The sequence below is a fragment of the Rattus norvegicus genome, chromosome 17 (genome assembly GCF_036323735.1).
Source record: "Rattus norvegicus strain BN/NHsdMcwi chromosome 17, GRCr8, whole genome shotgun sequence".
NCBI lineage: Eukaryota > Metazoa > Chordata > Mammalia > Rodentia > Muridae > Rattus > Rattus norvegicus.
The window spans coordinates 83,527,640-83,555,076 of NC_086035.1; the positions used below are offsets into that span (position 1 = coordinate 83,527,640).

The following is a 27,437-nucleotide window of genomic DNA, read 5'->3' on the forward strand; positions in this document are numbered from 1 at the left end:
AAACTTGCCCATTTGTGACCTAACTGAAACTGTACACTTTCATCTTAACTTCCTTTCATTCTTCATAAGGAAGCCCCATCTTCATCAGCTGTAGCATAGGGGCCTTGTGGAGCTGTATGAGGTGTCAGCACTGAAGCTTTTGTGTAGGAACTTAGTAATGGTTACCCCTAATGCTGCACTCCTGCCATTCATGGCTTTGGTTCTTCCTGACTCTTCTCTTCTTTGTTCTCTAGAAGAGTTTGTGAGCTTTAACTGATTTCAAGACATATTTCTAAGGAAAATATTCTACAGTTTACACAAATCTGGTAACACACATGCAAATATTTGAAATACCAACCCCTACAGAACCAGACTCCCTGCTGATGTTGAAGGGGGGAAATGATGTGGTTACTAGAGTGATGTAGCAAATGTTAGCAATTCCTTAACCAACAAGACTGAATGATGTTGCTTTCTAGAAAGAATGGTTGGGAAGTTGAATTTCTGACATTAAGAATTCTGCCTTCTCTAGTATTCTTCCATATTCTTCTAGTATGAGAAGCATATTGTGTTTCAGCACTGGAATCTTAATTTTCTTTCTGTGACTCTTTGTACCTAAAGGAATATTGTGACTCTATATCAACTTAAGTACTACCTTCCTGAAGCAGGGGACTCTGGAAATCTGAGTCTCATTTCTCTTCTCTAGTGGCTGATTGTGACTTTGAAGCAAACAGCTGTGGGTGGTTTGAAGCCAGTGGTGGTGACCATTTTGACTGGGTGTGGAGCTCCCAAAGTGATCTTCCAGCTGAATTAGAGCAACAGGCTCCAACCAGAGATCACACTCATGGAACAGCTCAAGGTAAGACCCTAGTGATGTTCTACACAACTATAGATTGCTGGCTTAGATCCGGGGATCTGTGTTTAAAGATCACAGCATGGTAGGATGACAGTGACAATCCGCTAGGCTGTCCGCAAGAAATTATTTCTTTATGGGTGATATGATTGGAACTGATACATACTGCCTAGATTAACTGAAATTAAAAATCGCCTCTTGACATCATCCAAATGTGGATATAAATACAAAAACAAACTTTACTATTGGTTTGGAGTTTTTAATTGTTGTACAATTTTAATGGTCATGAAGTACACTTGGTATTGCATTAAGAGACAGAAGGACTCTCATGACATTGCTGAATCCAGTAGGTAAACTTAATGCTTTTTTTTAATCCCCACAGGGCATTTCATGTTCATTTTGAAGAGCAGCAACAGCTTGTTTCAAACTGCTAAACTTCAGAGCCCAACTTTCAGCCAGACAGGGCCTGAGTGCACACTGTCATTCTGGTAACTATATACGACGGTCAATTATCCTAGTAGGACGATAGCTCCATGCATCTCCCTTCATGTGCCAGCTATTCAAGTTTTATCCCTGGTTGCACTTTCTAAAGATTACTGCATTAACTTAAAACAATTTTAACTTCAGAGTATAATATCAGGATTGGTTAATTTATTTCTTAAGATGAAAGGATGGCCTCCCTTCTACCATTGGACTTGAATTTAATTAGGAGTCTCCCTGCGTCTTAAAAGAAGTCTCCAGGTTGTGAGAGTTATACAATGTGCATCTCAGTGGACAAATTCTGTCAAATGGCCAATTACGAGTACTGTGGGAAAGAAATGCGTGCATCGCCCCAATTAACTAGAAATTGGTCTGAGAGGAACTGTGTAGTCTCTCCTATAATGTATTCGTGTATCACTTTCTTTCAGGTTTTATAACTATGGACTGTCAGTGGGAGCAGCTGAGTTGCAGCTACATCTAGAAAATTCCAGGGATACCACTGCCCTCTGGAGAGTGCTATATAACCAAGGCAACCAGTGGTCAGAAGCAACCATCCAGCTTGGACGCCTCACTCAACCCTTCTACCTGACACTAGAGAAAGTCAGTCTGGCAGTGTATCGTGGGGTGTCTGCAGTTGATGACATCTGTTTTGAAAATTGTGCTCTTCCTCCTCCTGTGGAGAGTTGTGATGAACCAGATCACTTCTGGTGTAGACAGACAAAGGCTTGCATAGGAAAGCATCAGCTCTGTGATCTGGTTGATGATTGTGGAGACCACACAGATGAGATTGGCTGCGGTAAGTTAATTGGTTACCTTTTTTAAAAAATTAAACTTTGGGAGGGGAAGGCACTTTGTTTAGTTACCCGTTCTGACTAGGCAATATTGATCTTGATTAGTTCACTGCCAATGACTAAACTATAATTGAAAAGTTGTGTCAACTTAACTAGACATATTTTTATTATTAAAGATTGCCTTGTTTATTGTTCGTTTGCTTATTTATTATTGTTTGTATGTTATGTATATGAACACTTATGCATGCCATAGTGCATGTGTCGAAGTCAGAGAACAAGTCGTCTGAGTCAGTTGTCTCCTTCCACCATGTGGGTACTGGGGATCAAGTTGTCAGATGCAGTGGCAAGTGCCTTTACGGCTGAGACACCCTGCTTGTTCCTTGCCATTCATCCTTCAGTAGGTTTACTAACTGGCTCCTAGGGATTAAAGAATGAATACAGTGTTCCTGCCTTCATGTGCTTCACAGTCTAACCGAAAAGAGAGACATTCAAGTATTATTAATAAAATATACTAAGCCAATTTTAACTGGAACTCTGGAGTAAGCTATGGTGTGGCTTTACCAAAGAGTAAAGTTGGATTTTCTGCAGGTGTTGGCTTAGCTAAGATTGAAGCATGGTAAGTCAGACTTACATCCAAGAGCCATTAGGTATGAGACAGATAAAGTTAGAATGCGTAAAAGAGCTCGAATCAGAGACGGGATAGGAGGGAGGCTAGGGTCAACAATCATTGTGATACACACTAAAGGAGCATTCTTTATTTCAAGTCTTTAGAGTGGGGAGAGCACTGAAATTTGACATATGCCAATGTCAATGTGGGTGTGGTAGAACTAGTGGATTTGGAAACAGACTTAGGAGATGAATTAGGGAGCACTACAGCAGCTCATTGGTGACAGGGAATTGCTTTGACAATGAGGCCTGAGTCCCAGTGGGGAAAGAACAGAGGACTTGTGTGTGAGGTTCTTGTTTGTTTGTTTGTTTTGTTCTGTTTTCCAGGAGCTTATAGGGAAGTGCCAAGGCTTGGGGTTGTTTTCAAAATGTTTGTGATATCTTGACATGGTCTGGCCCTCAGTTTTTTGAGCCTGGCTTCCATTGATCATATGCTTACAACTGCTAATGAATTAGCCATTAGCAGAATCCCTTGTTTACAAATCTGTTGCAAAAAAAAAGTGTTTCCGGCATTCCTGGACTCCTATCTTTCTCTAAGGACAATTTATTAATTTCAAATTTATGTGTCTCATAAATTAGAAACCTCATCAGAGACCAAACAAAAAGCAATGAGTGCTCAGTACCACCATAGGTAACTTTCAGATAGAGATTTCCATACTAGTTACTGTGGAAAGCTTTGGGTAATGGGATCTTTGATATATATTGAGATATATGTATATATATGTATATATGTGTGTGTATATATAAATATATAACAATAGATTAAAGTGCAAATTACTGTCTAAATCATGAAATGTACACAACTCTTAATTGAGTGGATAGAGTCAGCATTGATTTTGACAGTGATAATCAATGACATCTAGTTTTTCAAAGTCAAATTTAGTCTGTGCAAATGTATAAAGATTTATTTAGCTTTTTAAAATTCTCAAAATAGTTTTTGAACATCCTGATAGTATTAGAATCAAATGGGATGTACCATAGCGTAAATAAATATAATCATAGTTTCAACATAACTCTAACTTATTGAATGGTGCCAAGAAATAAGAGCAGCAACCACTGAGACATTACCTTATGGAGTATACTACACATTACACATCCCAATACTAGGAATGAGTTTCTAACAGGGTGCTTGGAGATGTGGTTTCCGTTGAAGAGTGGAGCTCCACATCCCACCGGATTGAACACAGAGTCAGTATGTCAGTGGTCAATGTAAAAACTTGTTGGCTGTAGTGTCAGTTTTATGTCAAAAACTTAGCAATTTGACATCCTCCTTCTGCTTCACAGCCAATGACTGACACGTACGGAGTACCTGGTGTGTCCCCAGTTCACACCACAGCTGGCTTGATTAGTCACAAGTGAGCAGCCAGCAGATGCAAGCCCAGCTTCCTGCTGACATCTGCTCACTGGTGCCCTTCATTAGGTCCGAACTTCTCCTCCACGCTGTCTACCCAGATGATTTGTTCTGGCCCAGTTGCTTTGATTCACCTGCAGTTCCATTGATTGTTCACTGCTTGCTCACCTTTGGCACCAAGAGCCGTCACTGAGATGAATAGTTAAAAGGCAGCTGGCATTTACATTTTAAATATTAGCATATAAATGGAACTAAAATGTGAAACTACCTATGAATTCCAAATCTCATTTGCTCAGCCCAGTACTTCCAAATGTATATTTTTATCCCATTTTTTTTCTAAAGCAAATACCTGGTGCCAACCAGATCCTCATGTCTTGAAAAATGAACATGCTCCAATACTACCCTAAAAATAGATTACTTGATTGATGATGTCCTAGTCAATTCTTTGTAAGTTTGACTAAATGCTGTCAGAAGTTTAAAAGCCCAAGCTCCCCTCGTATAGTGCGATGGGGATATAAATTAGTGCAGCCCTTGTGGAAATCAGCATGGAGATTCGTCAACAGACCCAAAAATAGAACTACCACTTGACTCAGCTATACTACTGCTGGGCATAGAGCTGATAGAAGACAAGGTAAGTATATGGTGGGTATTGCTATAGAGCTGGCTATGTTTATTCATGAGAACCAACTTAGGAGATCAGCTTTAATGCCTTTCCATGGAACAAATGGACATCATCAATGCTGTGTATATAGCCGAAGATACTTTGTTCAGGCACAAACAAGAGCAAAAGCATTTCATACAGGAAAAATTGGAGACTATCATATGGAGTGAAATAAACTAGAGTGACAAGTATGTATTCCTTTCTGTCATGTGTGAAATCTGACGGAAAATAGATGAGATTGTGTGGAGAGATGGCACAGCAGTTAAGAGCACTGACTGCTTTTGCATAAGACCTGGGTTGAGTTCCCAGCACTCACATGGCCGCTCACAGCTGTTGGTAAATCCAAGTCCAGGTGAGCCAATAACTTTACCCTCCACAGCTCCTGTATGCTTGTGGGCCACATGTGTACACTGAGGCCTGCACATACACATAAGAAACCCAAATATTAAAAAAAATAGATGCCACGTAATTGGGACTATTAGAAAAGAGGAAGATAATCAGGAAGACAGAAGAGCTTTTCAATTGCTGTGGTGAGACATTGTGACTAGGCAACTTACGTAAGGTAGAGTTTAACTGAGGCTTACAGTTTCAGAAGATGAGAGTTTCTGATCTTTATGGTGGAGAACATGGGAGTAGGCCGGTGTGATCGTCAAGGCCCTGGAGCTATATCTGAGAGCTTCCATACAAGAAGGAAAATGAGCAAACTGAATATGGCACGAGTCTTTTGGAACTTCAAAGCTCCAGTGAAATATTTCCTCCAACAGGGCCATAAATCCTAATACTTCTCAAAGAGTTACATCGAAGGGGGTTGTATTCTCATTCAAACCACCGATTCCACTCCCTCACCCCTATAGGCTTGGGGCCATAGCATAACATAAAGTACATTCAGTCCAACTTCAAATGTCCCATGGACACAATATCATTTAAAAGTTCAAAGTCGCTTCTGCAGCTCAAAGCACTTTTTTAGTTATAACCAACCTCTTGCACAATTATGAAGCGAATTACACACTTCTAACATACAAAGGTCTGGAATATACATTACTATTCTCAAAGGGAGGAATGGAGCTATAATGGATATGTATTTCATCTAAGCAAGAATGAAACTCAGCAGGACAAACTCAGATTCCTATAGTTCTATGTCTGTTGGCAAAGGGCTCAGATGGCTCTGCATTCCACCTTTGCTGAATGCATCACATTTCCCTCTCTTAGGCTAGATCCACTACTTGTCTGCAGCTCCCCTGGGCTGAAATTCTTCTGCTATGACACCTGTAATCTCTTGAGGTCTCAAGCCCAATCCATGCTTCACCTTTAGGACCTCCAACATTACAATTCCTGGTACTTCTTTTCTTCTCAAAGTGTACATTTTGCATTTGTTGGTTTTGCTTCCTCCTTTTTACTGTAGATCTGTAGAAGCCTGATTATTCCTAACCACAAAACGGAGTCAATGTAGGCTTTCTTGAAATCTTCTCAGACAAGATTTGTTTCGAATTCTTCAATTAATCCTCAGACAGTATTAGAACAAGCGCAACAATCAGACCCACTGTTTACCAAATATCACAAGAAAGATTTAGCACAGTTGCTGATATCTTTCCCCCGTGAAGCTTCTGTTTAGGAACTCCCCTGCCCTATGCCTGGTTTTAGTGGCTGGTATTAATTGTAGAGGGAAATTCCATGATCCATTATTTCTGCATATTTCATAAAGTCAGAACCACATAGCCAGTGCTGCCAAATTTGGCTGCCTGCTTGGGATTCAACCTGATCCTTTTCCTGAATCACATTTGCATAAGATTTCCTTTGTTATATTAACTTTCCTTTTTCTGAATTAGAAGCTTTGCTGCCAGGAATCTTGTGCTGAGGGAACCACTTCCTTTGTTCCCTTCTAGTCTGGCCTCATTAAGTCTTTTCAGCAAAGCCTTGGCTCCAACATTACAATTCCTGGTACTTCTTTTCTTCTCAAAGTGTACATTTTGCATTTGTTGGTTTTGCTTCCTCCTTTTTACTGTAGATCTGTAGAAGCCTGATTATTCCTAACCACAAAACGGAGTCAATGTAGGCTTTCTTGAAATCTTCTCAGACAAGATTTGTTTCGAATTCTTCAATTAATCCTCAGACAGTATTAGAACAAGCACAACAATCAGACCCACTGTTTACCAAATATCACAAGAAAGATTTAGCACAGTTGCTGATATCTTTCCCCCGTGAAATCTCTTGAGTTGTAGCTTTATATGGTTTTCTAAGCTCCTATTAGGTTGGCCCATCAATTTATGCTTACAGTGCGCTTTCTAAGTGCAAAGTCCCCAAATATTCCACATTCCTCCAAAACTAAACATGATCAGGTCTGTCACACCAATAGTCTACTCCTAGTAGCAACTTCTATATTTTACTTTTCTGTCACTGTGATAAAATACTATGGCAAGGGTCACTTATAGTCAAAAGGGTTTATTAAGGACTTAATTTCAGAAGATGAGAGTTTATTACAATGATGGTTGGGAACATGAGATGGATTACGTCATAGAATTAGTACATATTAGTAATGAATTAGTACATACTAGTAATGAAATAGAATAGAATAAAATCAAAGTATCGGTGGGAAAAGAAATGAAACTGGGTTGATGAGACACAGTGAAGTGTCAACAGGTTTACAGTGTAAAAGTGGGCAAAATTAGGAGTGTTTTGCACATATAGGGAATGGTGTATGATTAAAGGGAAATATTGATGAGGACGGATTATAAGTCATTATAATTGGGGCTGAGACTAAAGTTTAGATTAACGGGAATGTGAGAATGTACCGAGCGGTTTTACAGAGAAAATCTTTAGGGGATTGTGATTTAATAGCAGCTGTATGGAGGATTTGGAGTGGTGGAGAGAAATGGAAAGGACCCTCTATGAGTGAGATTTGGAGAATCCCAAATCAGAATACACTCAAGTACTTGGAAACATGTAAATTTTGCTTAATAGGCCAGCATTTGTTTGAGGTTTTTCATTTTGATGTGAGCAACTTTTCCATGAATCACTCAGGTGATTCTTAAGTACTTCGAATCATTAGAAAGTAACACTTCTCAGTTCTATTAGAATCACTGAGGGAGCTTAGGAGACAAAATCCAGACGCAGGAAGTGGGCAATGGTTCAGAGGGGAAAGTGTTTGCCGGAAGACCTAAGGGAGTTCAAACCCAGAACCTACATTGAAAGCCTTCTGGAACCACACTGGTGAGAATGAGGTAGAGGGGCAGAGATTGACCTCCTTGGTCAGTCAGTGTAGTGGATGGGGGCAAGGACGTTGCTGGGGCCTGTTGGCTGCCAGCCTAGCTTACAATGACAAACCCACAGGGTTCCATGTTCAGTCAGAAAGACCAAGGCAAAAAAAATGACAGAGAGATACAGATGGGCTCTTCTGTCTCCCGCATACACATGAGGGATCAGCCCCCCCCCACACCACAATAATTATACAGAGGTTGATAATATCTGAGATACCATCCATCTCTGGCCTCCATACACATGTACCCTCCTGATACACAATGTGTGTACAAAACAGGATCACATATATATATATGTATATATATATACATGTGTATACATATGTATGTGTATATATGTGTATATATATGTATGTGTGTGTATTTATATGTATATATACATATATATGTGATATATATGTATGTATATGTATATATATATATATATGATATGTAAATAAGTACCCATACCAAAAGCCTAAGTGAGAATCCCAGTCCATGACTTTCAAACTATTTGGACCAATTAAAGCAACAATTTACATGTGACTTCTGAGTGGCGGTGGTTTTGTTTCATAGTTTTTCACGTCCCCTGGTTGGCACACTCAGCTACGTTTGAAATGCACCCCAGTCAAAAATGTGTTCCAGTCATGATCCTTTGCCTGAGGTGATAAAATAGTTGCGCTGGGGTTAAATTTAGGTTGTCGTGCATGCTAGACAAGTGCTCTCTCTAAGCTATACCACCAGCCCAGGGGTAAGTTACCGGAAAGGAAGACGAAAGCTCACTAAGGATCTTTAGAAGATAACGGTCTGAGCATGTCTTCTCTCCAGGAAATATTATTTGGTGTCTAGAAATGACTCTGCTCATAACTGTATTTTGTGTCACATTTGAAAGCTGCCACAGCTTTCCTTTGCGTGTATCAGTGTGTGTTCTTAACACCTTTTATTTTTCCCCCATACTCCTTTGATGGTGTCTAATGTCATTTACAGCACCGGAACTACAGTGTGACTTCGAAAGTGGAATTTGTAACTGGGAGCAAAGTACGGAGGATGACTTCAACTGGACCAGATCCCAGGGTCCTACTTCAACACTGAACACAGGCCCGATGAAGGACCATACCCTGGGCACAGCCAATGGACACTACCTTTACATAGAAACCTCGGAGCCACAGGCTTTCCAAGACAAAGCAGTTTTACTTAGCCCCATCCTTAACGCCACTGAAGCAAATGGCTGCAGCTTCCGCCTCTTCTATCACATGTTTGGAAAGCACGTTTACCGGCTGGCTGTCTACCAGAGAATTTGGAGCAATTCCAGGGGACAGCTGCTGTGGCAGATATTTGGGGATCAAGGCAACAGATGGATAAGAAAACACCTCAGCATTACCAGCAGGCACCCCTTTCAGGTAGGATAATGGGTTTTATAATATATACTTAAAATGCTTCCTAATGTCTAAGCAGTGTGAAATATCACTGTCTTCTTGAATTAAAAGCTGGTGGCATTGGATCAAAGTTACTTTGAAGCACATTCATCATTCACAGGAGGAGGCTCTTTGAATTGCTTTGCTCCATGACTACCTGAGTAATGTATGTTTAACATCTCAGATGAGCGCTTGACACTCAAAACAGCTGCAGGTCCCTCCAATGTTAAATGTTTGCTCTACTGAAATTAAAACACGAGAAAAAAGAAGAGTTTGGCATACGTTGTGAATTCCGCAGACTGTAAACTCATAAGTATATGGCTCTGAATACATCATTTGACATTTTAACATTTTATAGGTGAGCAGCTGAGATCCAGGCAGAGTATATTTTTTGTTTTTTTCTCATTTTCATTTATTTTTAACTGGAGTGCATATATCACATGCAGTTCCAAGCTTCATAAAGGCAGTTTGTTTGATGTATGTCAAGTACTTTGACCACATTCACCCCTTGTACCCTGTATTTTCTCCTTCTTCATAGTTAGTTTGTCTTCGGTATAGAAAAATCTGGACTCCACGTATAGGAGGAAGCATGCATTATTTGACCTTTCCAGTCTAGCTTATTTTGCTTAATATAATTGATTCTAGTTACATCAATTTTCCTGTGAATGACACAATTCACTCTTTTTATGGCTGCATAAGTCTGTATATGCACAGATTTTGATTGACAGCTAAGTTGATGCGATTATTTGGCTACTGTGAATTGTACCTCAGGAAGTATGGACGTGCAGGTACCCCTATGGTATGCTGACTTACAGACCTTTGCTTACCAGTCTTCGTTCATTTGCTTTCTGTGACATCTTGGCCCAGCAGTGGTATCGCTATGATCAAAGGGCCACAAAGAAAACAAATAGCAAAGGAGAGGACTCTTCTACACTGTTGGTTAGAATGTGATTTCCTGTGGCCAACATGATAATCCACATGAAGCATCCTAGAGAACTCCAATCTAGACTGTAGTAGATAGAGAGAGTACATGTTTTATTGAATTACACATAGATAGCTTCTCTAGTGAAGAACCTAAGTTTACCTCCACATCTCCTCACTCCTGGTACGCTATTTGGGGTTGGTTGGTCGGTTCTGTTTTTAATTTTACATTTGAACTGTCTGCACACATATTTGTACAATACTGTAGAATATTGTATATGTTTTATATTTGCTTTTCTTATTGGTTCCCTTATGTGATTAAATCAGAGCCCCCCTTTTGTCAGTTCTATAGATATGGGAAAAAATTCAGAGATGTCATTTATCCTCTGCCAAAAGAAGCAGAGACAGGACTTAAGCTGGATAGGGTTTATAAATGACCGGCATCTTTCTTTTAACCATTACATCTTGACGTGTGTTGCATGTAGGGCCTTGAGCATAGTTTTTCTCCTGTTTTTTTTAAAGATTTCTGTACATGAAATATTGTAAGAAACATAGTTATCGATAGCTCAAAGTTCTGGGTTTTTGTTGTGTTTTGTTTTGTTCTGTCTTTTGTTTGATTTGTTTGCTCTCATATGCTAAATTTCTTTCAGCTATCAACATTGGAATCAATATCTCCATCGAGTTACCTAAATCATGTTACCTATTTTATGACATGAACTTGTTCCTGTTCCAGGCCATCTTTTGAGAGCAGCTAGCAGTCACAGGTGCCATTGAATATGACTAAGCCAGTAAAGCACACATAGGGATTGGCGATATTTTTTCGGAGACATATAAGTTGAAAGCATGATATCTAATCTGTCACAGATAATGTGATATCTTTCAGTTCTACCACAAAGGCAGCAATTCAGTAAATAATATTAAATAATTCATTCTTAATGTGTGGTCAGGTCATTTGTAATTCAGACCATACTCTTATTCAGGGCATTAACTCTTCTTGTGAAGTTTACTCACTAATTGGTTTCCATATGAAAGCAAATTCATAGGGAGGCAGCTACACAAGCCAGGTGAACCTGGGACTTATCAAAACACCCTTCGCCATGAATCCAAACTTGAGGGCTGAGTTTTGAAATCCATCACACGTCACATAGGAAGTGTTCTCTGTGATTTTAACCAGCTTGCCTCCTAATAAAAGAACTTTTAAATACATGTCCTTTTATACTCTTAAATGAAATACACCCAGAAAATGTAACTGAATATTTTGAATATTGTATGCGCATGTCAAGGTAGCTAATGTGGAATCCAATTTAGTCAAGAAGATATGTTTTTCCATTGTGTAACAGCTACTCATAGTATCTGTTCTGAGAAACAACAACAATAATAACAACAACGACAACAGAAAGCTTCTGTTAGTTGTAAGAGCATAAGGGGAATTATTCATTCACTACCCAGCAGATAAGAGCTTCTCCTGGAGTATTTGTTTAAAAGAAACATTCACAGACATGTTAGGATCATTCGCTTAAAATCAAATGAATAGGATAGGACTGGAATGTATGTGTAGGAGTTCTTCTTTGCCCGTCCATGTTAGTTGTGTAGCACAGCCAGTAACGACTCTACAAATTGTTACAGAAAATTAAGTGAAATTTCCAACTGAATTCTTGTATGAGATATTGTGCCATACTTGCTATTAAAAACCATACATATTGAACAGTTTAATCAATATCACAATCAAGATAATGAATATTTACCACATTTCAGAAATTGCCTCCAGCCCTTACATGAAAAATCCTTTAGACATCTTTAAGCATTTGTCAACTACCATCTGTTTCCTGTGAATCTTACATGTTTACATAAAAAGAATTCGAGAGCATGAAATGTTTTTTTCACCTGGCTCATCGAGTACAATTGTTTTAAGATTTATTTATTTATTGGCGTGTATCAATAATTCATTTGGATAAAGCACAGTTTATGCATTAACTTGCTGCTTGCAATATGGATGGGCTGTTATAAATAACCCTGATTTGAGCAGTTTTGTACATATGTTCATATAAACAATGACACATTTCCACAGGTGAATGACCAAAAGGTGAGCGGCTGATTGTCTGCATTGGAGAGGCTTATACTTATCCTTTAGGAGACTTTTACTTGGTTTAAAGTTCAAAATTTTTCATTCATATCAACAACGAATGGGCATTTCAAGTCTAAGCCAATGCCTACTACATTATTAGTCTTTTAAATTTATCTCTTTTGAAGCTGATGGAAGCGTCTAATTGCAGTTTTAACTAGCTGCGCTGTGGTATGATCTATCTTGAACACAGTTTCATGAGATTAGTTGTCCAGCGAATATGTGTTTGGGATATATTTCACAGCCTTTTGCAATATTTTGAAATTGGGTTGTTATTGCATTTTTATATATTACAGATAGGGAGTCCTTTAATAGAGATTTAATTTACAATGCAATTTCATCACTCTAGAACCTAGTACAGTCTCCGTAATTAAGATCTTCAGTAACTGTTTACTGAATGATTGATTGACAGGGGGATGAGCCCAGATTTAGTAGGTAGAAAGTTAGGACATTAGGACTCTCTACATTAGTTTGATTTTTGTCACCTCATACTCAAATAATTTATTGGAAATTTTAAATTTCCAAACTGATTTCTTAGATCACGGTGGCTTTTTATAAGAACATGATTTGGTAATTCCGATTTTTGTTATATTTTTCAATAACTTTGAAAGAGCTGGGGAGATGGCTTAGTGTGCAAATGGCTCGCTGTCTAAATGTGAAGGACTGAGTTCAGATTCACAGAAACTATCAAAAGCCAGGCACAGCAGTAAACACCAACATCCCCAGTTCTCCTATACTGAAATCAGAGCAGGGGCAGGAGAATTCTCAAAGGCATATGGGTCAGCTAGCTAGGCACATGCAGTGGTGAACAAGAGTCCTTGTCCCAAACAAGATGGACATACAAAAACAAAAGCCGTCCTCTGGCCTCTGCATATGCACTGTGGCTTGGGAATACCCACACGTACACAGACACACACTAAACACAGGTGTGTATACACACGCAGACACACACACACAGAGTAAATTTAAAAATTGTTTTTTTGAAACTTGGGTATTATTATTTCATTTGTATTTTACATTCAATGGCTGTGAATTTTACATAAAGCATACCTGTTTTGATTTTGACAGGTTAGTGTAATGTTAGATTATATTAAGATTTACATTAAAATGATAGTTTTAGTTAACCTATAAACAGTTAGCAGTAGATCCCTTCCTCTTTCCCTGAGATCAAATTACTGTTCTCATATCAATTACGTAAATATTCTTTGGAAAGTAGAGATCCTGGGGGCTGGTGAGGTGTTTCAGGTAGTCAGGGTTTTTGCTCTTAAGCCTCTCTACCCAAATTCTACCCTGGAACCGCAGAGTAAAATGAAAAAAAAAATGTTGTGACTACAGAAAGCAAGTTGTCCTCTTGCTGGCATAGGCTTTCAAGTCCAGATACTTACTGTAAATAAATAGATAGATCAACAGATAGACAGACAGACAGACAGACAGATGGATAAGTTAAGAGAAAAGAAACATTGGATGTTTATACTTCTTAATTTTCATTCTAAAAAGATTTAAACCTACCGTGTGGTAAACTCTAGGTTTCTCTGATTAACTGGCATTAATATTTGTTTATAAGTGTTTATTTCTATAGTTTGTTTCATCCTTTGCTCTTGTACTATCTTATTTAATTTTATTATTATTATTTTTACAAATGTGTTTGCTTCCTAAGAAGAGACAGAAAAGGGTGGATTCAGATGGGAGGAGAGATGGGGATGATCCTGGTGGTGTTAGGCAAGGGGAAACTATAATCAGAATATAGCATATGAAAAATATTTCTTTTCGATAAAAGAACGCTAGAGAGAATATTGATATGGTGAATTATACAAGTCAGAGTGATCTTCATCTGCATCATCAATCTGTATGTGACATGGACCATGCTTTTCCAATGGAAGCTTTGTCACAGATTATAATATCTGTAAACAAGGAGGTGTTGTTTGCTCGCACGCATTCAGTTTACTGAAGAAAATGAAACTGCTATCTTTAAAGTCTTACAAGTATTGAGGAAGTATTGAGGAAGGAAGGTCTCCTCCTCAATGATCTTAGCACAGTTACATATCATGTCCTCATTATCCATATGATTAAACAAATACAGATTATATAGGAAAATTAAAGTCTAAAGAGCTCTCCATTGCAAATGTAACATTGTTCCAAGCAATTTGATGTCATTACCCATTATACAACAACTCAAACCATACATCCAGTAATTAGTGTAGGAAACTATACTTTGTCTGATCCCATCACTATCCTGGTTGTCTGAAAAACTATGTTTATTCATGAGCTGTCCAAAAACGACTCATTTATTCCAAAGTTTGACTTTAGAAGTGAATGACGTGTATAAAGCTGTACATATTTCCATACTGCTTTCTTTGCAGAGTACTCTCAGATTTTCTGAATCATAATAAATTATGATATATAAAACCACAAGAGAATACTGGTATTTATATAGTGTAACTTAATATCTCAGTACATTGTAGAATGTATTTGGTTGTTGTAGAACTTCATATTCAATTTTAGAATAATATGATATACTAACATTTTTCTATAATAATTATTAAATCCCATACAGGACTGCAAAAGAAATGGTTTATTGAGAGGAACTGTAGGTTTTGACAGTACCTATCCCAGGAGCAGTTTTTATTTTTTATCTGATGCAGGCTAGGCGTGATGCAGTTATTCCTTACAAACATGTCGTTCCTTATGCTAATGTTGTTGTATGTTTTGTTTCTTCTAGAACATTGCCACCAAACCAACATAATAATCTATAGCCAGAGAATTTGCTAATCAAGCACTGTCCTTCTCAATGGGGCTTAGTGGATACGCTTGTGGCAATGATTTGCTGTTTCCTTTCAGGGGACTCTTAATGCTCTAAGTTCTTTGTAACCAATGTGCTCCCTGAGTCTTTTTGTATTAAACAAAAGTTATTCAAAAATGTTCAGGGCTCAACAGTTTCCAGCATGGTTTTGTGGTGCAACATCCTACTTTCTCCTGGTACTGAACCATCTACACATTTCCATGAAAAATCAATTCAGTAAAGTGGCATCTCTTGGGAAGGGCCTGAGGGATTCATATATCAATAAAAAAGACATTTGAGACAGACTCAGTTGCAGAGGCTGTTGAATTAAATGAGAGAAAGGGGATACTTTATCACAGCTATTTTGAAAGGTATCCTAAAGTTTAACTTCTAAGGATGTTTTAACTTAGATCCTCAGCATACTACTGACACTGTGAATGGAAAATTTCTAGCCATAAATCCTCTACTTCTCACTCTACCCCTTAGATGACACCAAGCAGTTCACATCACGATTCACATTGAAGTCCGGGTACATAATGAAAAATAACTTTTTCCTGCATTTACTATATGATATTTCTGGCTCACCAAAAATGTTGCATCATAATCATAAAACATTATATTTTTAAATTTATTTAAATTTAAAATTAATCTGAGGCTGAAGCAATGGTTCTGCATTTAAAAATACCCTTTGTTCTTGTAGACAATCAAAGTTTGATTGGTAGTATCCATGCTAAGTGTCTCACAATGACTTGTAATTCCAGTTCTAGGGCATAATGCTCTTTTCTAGCTTCTACAGAAGCTGCACACCCCACACTCCACAGATAGGGAAGAAAGAAAGAAGGAAGGAAAGGAGGGAGGAAGGAAGGAGGAAGAAAGGAAGGAAGAAGGAAGGAAGAAAGAAGGAAGGAAGGAAGGAAGGAAGGAAGGAAGGAAGGAAGGAAGGAAGGATGGATGGAAGGATGTCTAAAAATCATTTTCACCAAAGACTTGGCCCATGTTTGTTCTAGTATCTTTGCTTTGTGTAGTTTTTCATCCTGCCTGTAGGCAGAATGTGCCTTCTTATATTAAACTATGATCTCTCTCCCCTTTGTCTTCCCCTGTAGGAATAAGTCCTTGGTTGGATTCTGTGTGCGTGACTTTTACTGAGAAGTATTGCAAAATCCCAGTTTATTCCAATTTATTGATTGTTTGACAATAGAGAACCTACTCATCTTTACTGGCAGCTCATTTTATTCCTAACTTCTCCTTTCAACGAAGAATGTAATTATGCACAAACTATACCCAGGACAGGGACATGGGTCTTTGAAGAAGAGGTGCCCCAACCTTTTGGCATCGTCATGTAATGCTTCTATCTACCAAGTTTAAACTGGAGAACCACAACTACAAAAGAGAGGCAGAAGTCTCATAATGTGTTAAGTAAGCTCATGATTTTGCGATAGCCTCATCCTTGGCTGCAGATAACTTTCTGAATAAGTTAGAAAGCCTTTTATTGCTATCTGGAAATCTGCTTCAATATATTTTTTTGGTTCTTTTTTTTTTTTTTCGGAGCTGGGGACCGAACCCAGGGCCTTGCGCTTCCTAGGCAAGCGCTCTACTACTGAGCTAAATCCCCAACCTCCTGCTTCAATATTAATAACAGAGAAATATTTTCAGATAGAGTTTAGAGTGAAACGTAATAATATTTTAATTAATTAATAATATTTGATATTTCATGCATGACACATGCCTATAAAATGGTATGCCATTTTTAATACTTCTAAGTAAAAAAATGCTTAAGTTATGTTTTAAGTAAGGCAGAGTCATATTTAACAAAGGTTATGTTCATCCCACTTTCCCTGAAATTATGTATGTAAGTACTGACTGTCACTTTGCATAACATTTTTGCTAGAATGTTCATAGAGAGGTTTTAGATGGAATTCTCTGACAGGCACCCTCAGTTAACCACGCTCAAAGATGTGTGGCTCTGTGTTGATCCCTCAATCTTGGGCTAACACCTTCAATTTCTTATAGGTTCTCCAGATTCAACCTGTTTTCACAGCCTTCAGTAATCTCTATAAACACACACTCGCACATGCACACTCACAAACACCTATGCAACATTTCAAGCTTTCAAAGAACAGTACAGGGAAGGAGAGGAGTCAGTCAGGGATGACCAGTTAACCAGATGGGCTGAGAACACCATCCCATAGGAGACAAGGACAGGAACATCATAAGTTTGAGGCTGCCCTGGGATAAAGCAAGCAGTTACAACAAAAGCATAGACAGCAAGGGCCAGTAATTGTTCAGAAAACAAGTCCAGTGTCTTCAATCCATTCTTTTAATCCCCTTGGACCTCTTAGCATTTCCTTGAAACTAAATAGAACCTATTTATTAAATGTTGTTAAAAGTTATCTTCTTTGGAGTTATACAGCAAATTTTGAAATTAATATATATCCATGAAAGTACCCAAATACTTATATAACAAGGGACAGAGGAGAGAAATATTGTAGCTATCAGAAATAACTTTTTGATAATTTGCCAGTTGGTATGCAAAACCAAAGAAACAAACAAAACCTCTATAAGATAAATAATAATACTAAATATGAACATGAATAGGTCCATTTTATGATGCTTTTAAAATCTTGTCAGTTTAGGAGTCACTTTCAACTTGATGAAGCTGTATTGTAATTTTCTTTTTCCCTTTCCTCCCTTCCTTTTTCATCCTTCCCTCACACTCTCCTCCCTTTCATCCCCTCTTCCTTCCTTCCTCCTTTCTTCCCATCTCTCTTCCCTTTTCTTCTTTCAAGTCTTCCAGTGTTTCGGTCCTTTCTCCTGAGGAATCTTGCCAAATCTCTTTGCCCTTATCTCTCACTACAGTTAGGAGAATGAAGTGAGCTATGTCTCTTGCGTCTGAGGTAGTGAGGTATGACTTGGTGGATTCTGGGAATGGGAGGCTGCAATGCTGGCTGACAGTTGTGTTGAAACCTCTCCTGTGGGATTTAGTTGTTCTCTGGAGATTTGTATACACATGCTGGGTCTGTAAGGCCCTGTCCCACTTGTCACTTCTCCACCATTTAAAACATGCTGTAGAAATGTGGTCAAGTGTGTTAAGTCATCAGGACTGGATTATCTCATTGAAAATTCTACATGCAATCCCATATCTGATACAAGTAATCCTAATCAGACTGACTCGCTCTCTGGATGCACAAGCAAGGCCGTGGCTCTCGGGTGCACTGCCCTGTCACTATGAATAATGTGGTGAAATATGTTCTGAATTGTTTGTTTCTATGGAGCCACAGTATTTTCATCAGATAAAGTGTGTCAGATTTGCCTTTTCTCTGCGTTTTCAGAGCACTGTAATGCATTGAACCAAATCCTCTTGCTGATTCTGGTTACACTTGAATTTGGCTTTTATCTTCAACGGAAATCGATGTGTCACATAGTGTTCACTGAGGACAGGGTCCAGGGTTCCTTTGAAATTCTTTGTCAAATTATTGCTTTATCTTGATTTGTGTCCTCAGCCCTTTTTGCATCCGACAGTGACTATTGTGTTGCCGTCTGTCAGAGCACTGCGATCTATACCAATCTACACTCCGAGGCCGGAGCTGTTCATGGCACATACGGGTTCACTATAGATCAGGGACAGGATGCGTTCTTTTTCTCTCATAGTGTCAGATTGGAGATTTGGGTTTCAATAAAAAGAGTGGTGAGCTGAGAAGAACTACTGGCAAGAACTGACTTCTGGGAAAATGGAGATTTGTCTCTCTCAGGAATGAACCTATTATTAGTTGTCTCATACTGCTCTGAAAGGATATATTTACAAACAACAAAAACAGACTCAGCAACTCATGAGGGCATGCATGCATGCCTGCATGCATGTATGTGTGTTGTGTGTGTGTGTGTTGTCTATGTATGCATATGTGTATATTAATAATAATCAAGTAGAGGCTGTCAGGAGAGACTGAGAGTTCATGGGAGTGATTCAAAGGAGGGTAGCTGGGTGGGGCTGGAGTGAGTAAAGGGAGGAGAACATAATTCTATTTCTACTAAAACAGATTTTAGTAAAATATTCCTTTACTGGTACAGAATAAAAATTACAGAAGACTGTTTTCTAATGCCTTCTTTAGAATGTCTATGTCTATGGTAAACAATTTAATTATTTGGTACTGACCATATTGTTTCTCCTCTTACAAGTTGCATGTGGAATGACTCTAGGGACTGATGTCTAAACATTTTCAAGGCAAACATTGTCAAATTTTGGAAAGCTGAAATTGGATTATGAATGTTACAAGATGAATTTCTTGGAATGGAATTCAATACTTTTAAAGAATATTTTTCCTTTCCTAAAATCTCATTCCATCTTTCTTTACTATGTCATTTGTTTGTGAAATGTGCTCGGTTATTATTCTCATCTTGAAGTCTTTAGTTTGAACATGGAATTATTGGGCCTGTATTGAACATGGAATTATTGGGCCTGTATTGTAGTTGTTTCAGAGATACATTATATATGATATGATGCAAAACCTTCTGTCAACACGAGGTGGGGATCAATAATATGAGCGAATCTAATGCTGTAGTTAAGGTGAGAGATGACTGTGTAACCCTAAATCATTCTCCAGGAATACTGAGATCAGAGAAGGAAGATAGAGCGATATTTAAGATTTTTTGAAGGGACCAACCTGCATAACTCTTAACTACTCTGCCATTGGATTATCCTGTGGCACAACTACAGCTGACAATTACTCGGAATATTTGATAGAATGATTTTTGTCACAGTATCTGAGTTAGTTTCTGTCTAAGACAAGTTTATATGGATATTAATCTGGCTTAAATAGCCCCATTCAAACCTCATGAAAAAACTTAATCACAGTCATGATATTAAAAGGTTGGAACAATGGGAGATGACTAAGTCAAGGTCTCCATTAAAGGGATTGATATTCTAATCAAAGGAGTGGGTTAGTTATCCTGGGAGTGGATAGATTTTTAAAATGTGTCCATTTTTTATTCCTTTCACACATATGATGAGGTGTGATATTTGTGCTCAGGCTGCTGTGCAGGCTCTACACAGATAACATGCGTTATCAGGATCTGATGCCCCATCGTGGTGACACAGAAAGAAGGCAAGCTCATTTCTTTTTCAGTTGAGAACTATAGGCAACTAACACTTGCTGTGAGGAAAACTAATTGGCTTTTGTAAAGTGGTCAACATTCAAACCATATTCAAATAACTAGACCTGGGATTTCACAGCTTCCAGAAGTGTTGCATATGTCTCTGATCTATAGAATGCATGGTGATTTTTTTGTTTGGTCAGCAGAAAACAGACTGAGATCCACACCAACAGTGATAATTTCTAGGATATTTGAGATGTTTACTAAGTAAGGTTTAGGGACTGTCTCAAAACAAAACAAATACACCAAAATATCCACAAACATAAAATTTTTTGTTGTTTATTACAACATTAAATTGAACACTTCAATTTTGTGAAAGGAATTCCAGTCTTCCTTGAAGTGAAACTTAAAAGTTCTTTGGAGAGTCAGTTGTTTTGGGTGGTATTTTGTTGGGGCAAACATGTGAAGGAATGTTTCTTTAAAGTGGACAGAGGTGAAAAGCTAAGACAGACTGGAGAAGGAACATTTTGCTGAAGCAGACACAAGAGATAGGACATTCTGCTAAAAAGCAAGCATGTGAAAGGACACATGATGGAAGATTCTTTGCTAATGACATACATGGATTGACATTTGTTTTAACAGTAGAATTGTGCTTCGTGGAGGGCTGATGGAAAGATTAGTGGATGGATTGTCTACTGTTATCACAAAGCTAGACAAAGGCTACAGTTATTTTGGGAGAAAGAACCTCAACTGAGAAAATGTCCCAACCAGACTTGCCTGTGGGCAAGTGAGTAGGTGCATTTTCTTGATTGATGCATTGATCTACTGTTGCCCAGAACTGTAAGATGAATTAAACCCATTTCTCTCTAAATTACTTTTGATCTTGGTAGTTTTATCATAGCAATAGAAACTGTAACTAACAATTAGAATGTTCCCGATGGATTCTAGTTAGCATTCTCTTAAGATGTTCCTGTGGTTCTAAGTGCTGCAGTCCCTAATTAAAAGAGTTTTTATCTCTGACAGTCACAACACAGCAGTGTATATACAGGCAGTAATTTTGTTGTTGTTTAAAAAACACAAAAAAGTTTAGGCACAGTTGCCTAGGGAATGAGTGCATGTATATTTGACAAATTTTAAGTGTTTGTAGTGAGGCTGGTAACAGTCCCTTGATAGTGTTGTTGAAACATGTTTTGTTTTTAAATAAAATAAAGCATGTGTGCAGTAAATAAATGAAAAGGAATGTAGTTTTCTATTGTCATGTATGATTGCCATATTGGCATGTATTTCTAACTTCTTCCAGCTGTATCACAAGATATCAAAGAGTATTAAACAAAGGGAAGAGAAAGTGTTCTAGTAAAGATATAATTTTGTCGAAGGTCAACAATTATATCATTGTGTACATTTTTCTTTAATGTCTTGAGAAGTTAGTACCAAAATATGTATAATGGATAGATAAAATTATCTTAAAAATTGCTTACACAACACACATTTAATAACATATTATTTTCTTGTTTTCATTTCAATAATGTCATTTTGGCCTTAGCTATTGCAGCTGTCTCCATGCTTGCCCGGTTTCCCTGTGTGACCTTTCTTATGGTTCTTCCAGATGACCTCTCCTTAAATTATGGCTGTATGCTCACTCAATTTTATTGTGTCTCTAGCCTGGTTTGCAAATGATGCTGGTAAATTTAATCAATGATTTGGCAGTTGTCTGCCATATGAGGTTTTATTCTCTCTCATCAAAGATCATCGCCATTCTACGGTTTTTATATGACAGAAAAATCTAGTCAAACAATAAGATGTGTTTCCCTGTGGTCACCAATGTGTTCTATCACTACATCTTATCCAAACTTCCCCTATCCAACCTTTGTTTGTTTTTATTGGTTTCCTGATACATCCTTACACTGCTAGTAAGAGACCAAATTTTGAGGGTTCAGATTCCACCTTGGAGAAACTGACCTAAGTTTGAACTCAAGTAAACTAACAGTCCAGTACCTAGTACCAGTTTCTAGGTTACCCCCCTGACAAGACCTGTGTTTCCAGGTTACCCCATCCCCCAAATCCAATGTCTAGCACCAGTTTCCAGGGTACTCCCAACAAGACCTGCATCTAGCAGCAGTCTCTAGGTTATTTCTGCAACAAATCTGCACATCCAGGTTACAATCCCACCCCTGCCTAACAACCACCAATCAGGAGGAAAGCAGAAGTTAAGTTAATGGTTTGGCTCCCAGCACCAATCAATTATGTTAAAGACCACAGTAGCCTCCCTCTCAATTAGATGCTTGCCAAGCTGATAACACTCACCCTTCACCCTTTGCTTCTCATTTCCCATAAAACTTGGTCCCAGTGAGTGTTCAGGGCTTTTCTTCACCATACTGTTCTGTGGTCGGTGGTGAGTTAAGCCCAAGCTCCAGCTTGTGAATAAAGACCCTTGTGTGATTGCATCAGATCAGCTCCTGGTTGGTCTTTCAGGGTTCATGAACATTTCCTGGTACTATACTAGAACCCTCTGAGGGAAATCTTGTCTATTTTCTATCTGAAAAGATTCTAACCTGTTGATGAATGCTGGAGCCCTTTAAGGGCAGTCAATATTTAAAGAATGCAGGGTTTAAAAATGGGGATTCTTCTTCACATTAGGGCAGTTCTTAAGGACCATTTTAGAGTTGGGACTAGAGACATTTATTTTTAGTTCAACTACTTTTTAGCTTACATTGTTTTTGTCCCTAGTTGGATTGTTGTTGTTTTCTCTTTTGGATATGTCTTCTGGTCCTTATGCTTTCACAGCAACTGTTTAACTATGTGTATATTGTGTATGCATGTTCACGTCTGTGCACCACTGTGTAAGGGTAGTGTGTGCGCGTGCGTGCATGCGAGCATGCGTGTGTGCATGTGTGTATTTGTGTACGCACACAAGCATGTATGAATACATGTGCATGTGTGTAAGACACAGGTTGATGTCAGATGGCTTTCTTATCACTTTGCATCTTATATATTGAGGTAGCCTCTCATTTGAACCCACAGTTAGACAATTAGCATTGTCTAACTTGCTAGCTTGCTCTTTCTGTCTCCCAAGTTCTGGAAGGAAGGACACCCTGTCTGGCCAGCTCTTAAGGGAGAGTTGGATATGCAAACTCTAGTTCTCAGATTTGCATGACCATTGCCTTGCTTTTGAACCATAACCCACTGCCCTGCCCCTTCTTCCTCCTGGGTACTAAACTACTCTGTAAGACTAGGCACATCATCTTCCACAGAGGCCAGACAAGGCAGACCACTTAGGGGAACAGGATCCATGGCAGGGCAACAGAGTCAGGGTAAGTGGCCCTCCTCCAGTTGTTGGGAGACCCAAAATGAAGACAAAGCTTCACTTCTACTATATATGTAGTTGGGGTGTGGCTAAGTCTAGCCTATGTGTACTCTTTGGTTGGTTGCTCATTTTCTGTGAGCCTCCATGGGTCTAGGTTAGTGCATTTTCTTAACTAGTGATTGATGAGGAAGGCTTAGCACCTTATGGGTGGGGCCAGGCCTTTGCTGAAGTCTAGACAATGGAGCCCAGTTTGGGAAACAGGATCTACAGGCAGGCAACAGAGTCAGGGTAAGACCCTGATCCAGTTGTTGTGGGATGCACATGAAGACCAAGCTTCATATCTGTTATATGTCTGCAAGGTGCCTAGGTCCAGGCCTTATATGCACTTTGGTTGGTGGTTCAGTTTCTGGTAACCTCCAAAGGTCCATGTTAGGTGACTTTATTGGTCTTTCTGTGGAGTTCCTATCCTCTCAGGGTTCCTCAATCCTACCCTTGACTCTGACAAAATGCTCTGTCTAATGCTTGGCTGTGGGTCTCTGCATCTGTTTTGGTTGGCTGTTGGGTGGAGCCATTATGTAGCATCTCAACACTCAGGAGAAGGCCTGTGAGGAACATGGGACACACTAAACACTGTTTTTACAACTACTTCCAATGTAAAATCAATTACTAAATTGAAACCAATGAATCACAGACCTTCATGGAGAATTTTCCTATGACACTTGTTTGAATTCTTAATTACTAACCTATATTTCCTGCCTTAGAAATAAAATCTTCTTTGTCAGAAACTATGGCAAAGTTACATGCATGTGTCTCTTTATTCACGGTGAAGTAGCTTTGCCATCCAGACAAGAGTCAATTCAAATGTTGTTATAAATGTAAGTGCTTTACCTGAAGTATCAGTCTACTGTTAGCAGATAGATTATGGTTGCTGTTAAAAGTAGGGAATTTAGGCTGGAGAGATGGCTCAGCAAAGAGCCAGACTGCTCTTCCAGTGGATGTAGGTTCAGTGCCCAGTACCCACATGGCAGCTCATAACTGTCTGTACCTCCAATTCTAGGTAACCTGACACCCCTATAGAGATTGCACATAAAAATAAGTAAATCAAAAAAAAAGAAAGAAAAATGAAAAGAGATATAGGATAATTTCGGAGAGCTTTTGCTGTATTTGGTAGAATCAAAACTCATAAGTCAGAATGCAGATAAATTTCAGTGAAATAGGACAGACACGCCCAGGTCTATGACATTGGGCTCCTATTTTTCCCTTGATCTTACAGTTTCCTAAAAATAGAAAAAATCCTTCCTATAGCCACTTTTTTTTGGTTCTTTTTTTTTTTTGGAGCTGGGGACCGAACCCAGGGCCTTGCGCTTCCTAGGCAAGCGCTCTACCACTGAGCTAAATCCCCAACCCCCTGTAGCCACCTTTTAACCCTCCTAAAACTTTTATCTAGTGCTTTCTTTTCTTGAACACTTTACCATTTCTGTTTAAAATTATTTGATTCTGTATTAATATGATGAATAGCATAATGTAGTTATGGTCATGAGAATAAGGAGAAATCTGAATTCGGGTTGCTTCAGTTTGAAGTATCAAATAATAATGAGACCATTATTATTCATTGATTCATGGTTATTCTCTGATTCATTGCAATTATATAGAATATATTTTCAACTTGTTTTTTTTTTTTTTTAGATGGAGGTGGGGATCTGCGTTCTAACATTTTCTGTGAAATTGTTATTTATATTCAACGGTGTTGAGATATGTTTTATATGTATTTTATTGTACATAAATACAATAGAGGGAGGGGTAGGGAGAGGAAAGTGAATTATTAGATCTGGGATGGAGATAAAGGAGGTCATATGGGGGAGTATCTAGAATGTAGAAATAGTCAGGAACTAACAAAATTTTTAATAAAATTAAGTACTACTTTGTCCTCAAAAAGTTTCCTATGCATGACTTCTACCTCTTCTGATGCCAACTCTTTACAAACAACCAACATAGATGCCACAGAATAGTTATTTTCTTTCACAGTGGAAGCAGAATTTTCCCACTGTTGCTGCTGCCCTTGGAAAATTTGTCTTCCAGGTGATTTGGTATAGTTATTCGTCTGCTCGTGGCTTCACAGAGCTATCGGTTAGCAATGTGAGTGGAACTTGTAAGCACTTCTAAGCATTAAGATTTGTCCAGATTTGTTTAAAGGTCTGTACAAATAGATAAAGATAATCTCCAGTCTTTTGTTGACAGAACATTCTGATGATTAAGTGAAGGTTTAAAGGAAAAGGTGTGAGGTGTTTCTAACCATCTAGTTTTAGGATTATATAATACAAACAAAATTTGGTCTACTACAGCACACTGGGAGATGGGGCTAGTTTCCTGGGATAGTTAAAACCATAACTTTAAAAATGAATCAGTAGACTAGATTGAAAAATGGCCATAGCATGTGGATGAAGGAGAAGCTGAAGAATCTGAAAGTGAGGCTTTAACAGTTAAGGCCCATGTATACTTCAGGCTCCTTATGAATTAATACAAATGAGTGCTTTACCCTCCAAATTACCCAAACGAACCTATCACTCAGCTGTATGACCTGTCCTTCTCCTCTGTAAAACTATCTAGGGAACTACTGCTTACAGCAGCAAGCACGGTCTTCTGCTGTGCTTAGTGGTATTACAGTCAGCTCATTGCACCAGACATGCATTATTGCCTTCCCCTTCCATTGGCTTCTTCCTTAGATTGCTTTTATCTTTTCCTGTATATAATTTTATGTAAAATTTACTTAAGGATTTGATTGGACGTTAAGTTGTGGTTTTATTGTAATTCACATACAGTAGAGCTCCAGGCACTTAAAAAAAAAGAAGAAGAAGAAATAGCTATGGGTGCTTGAGTACACTAGAGAGGAAGTACACAGAGTAACCCTGTAACCAAGCTACAAATACTTGGGTTGCAGGGTAGCTTTTGCATTTAGCTGTTACTGTGTTTCTCTTCTAACTGCGATGTAGAGCAGTCATGTTGTGTTTAATTTCCTTATTATATCTCAGTCTTGGGTTTCAGTTAAAACTAAGTACAGTGTCATACTTGCCACTTCTGGGCATGCAGATTAAACCAAATACAGAACATATTTTGGGTAGCAGGGAGGGGTAATCGTTATTGAACAGAGGAAGTAATCTTTCTTGTATTTGTCCTCAAAACAATGCCACCTTCAAGTTATGCACCTTTTCCCATTGTATAGAATATTGCGAATAATCTAGAGATGATTTTAAGTATGTAGAAGTACATATACCTGTAAAATAATGCCACTTTATATTAGAGACCTGTTCCACTGTATAATTTTGGTGTCTGAAGAAAAGAATAGGGTATTAGAACCAATTTATCATATACACCAAAGGACATTTGTGTAGCTCTTCCTGACAATTGACAATGTTTTGTCTCCTCCAAAGGGACAGTGTCCTGAGAATATCAGGGAAGAACTTCTGAGCATGGTACCTAAGGTCACTTATGGTAATGCATGATTTCTGTCAATGAATTTGCATATTATAATAGTATGCCTTTTAAATTCTAGGGGTGTGATGGAGCTTTAAATAAATGGTATATTAAGATTTCCAGATTGCCTAATTTTGTTTTAACTTGAGATTCCATACTGGAGTTTTAGGCTTCTTAAAAAGTCCTTGGTCTTACCAAGGCTGGGCTCACATTATAAGGAAATGTCATGGCAGGGAGGCAGGAATGGGTGGGTGGTTGGGTGCGGGAATACCCTCATAGAAGGGTGGGGGATGGAATAGGGGGTTTATGGACAGGGAACCAGGAAA

The 27,437-nt window shown here is 38.5% G+C and overlaps 1 protein-coding gene across 1 annotated transcript in view; it reads left to right on the forward strand.

Moving 5' to 3' along the window:
- Malrd1 (MAM and LDL receptor class A domain containing 1) overlaps positions 1–27,437 on the forward strand; it is a 712,187-nt gene that overhangs the window by 200,268 nt on the left and 484,482 nt on the right. Inside the window, exons 14-17 of the mRNA NM_001287618.3 lie at positions 683–835; positions 1,212–1,317; positions 1,738–2,105; positions 8,999–9,411. Of these exons, the coding sequence (NP_001274547.3) occupies positions 683–835; positions 1,212–1,317; positions 1,738–2,105; positions 8,999–9,411 (1,040 nt within the window). The remainder of the gene's footprint in view (positions 1–682; positions 836–1,211; positions 1,318–1,737; positions 2,106–8,998; positions 9,412–27,437) is intronic.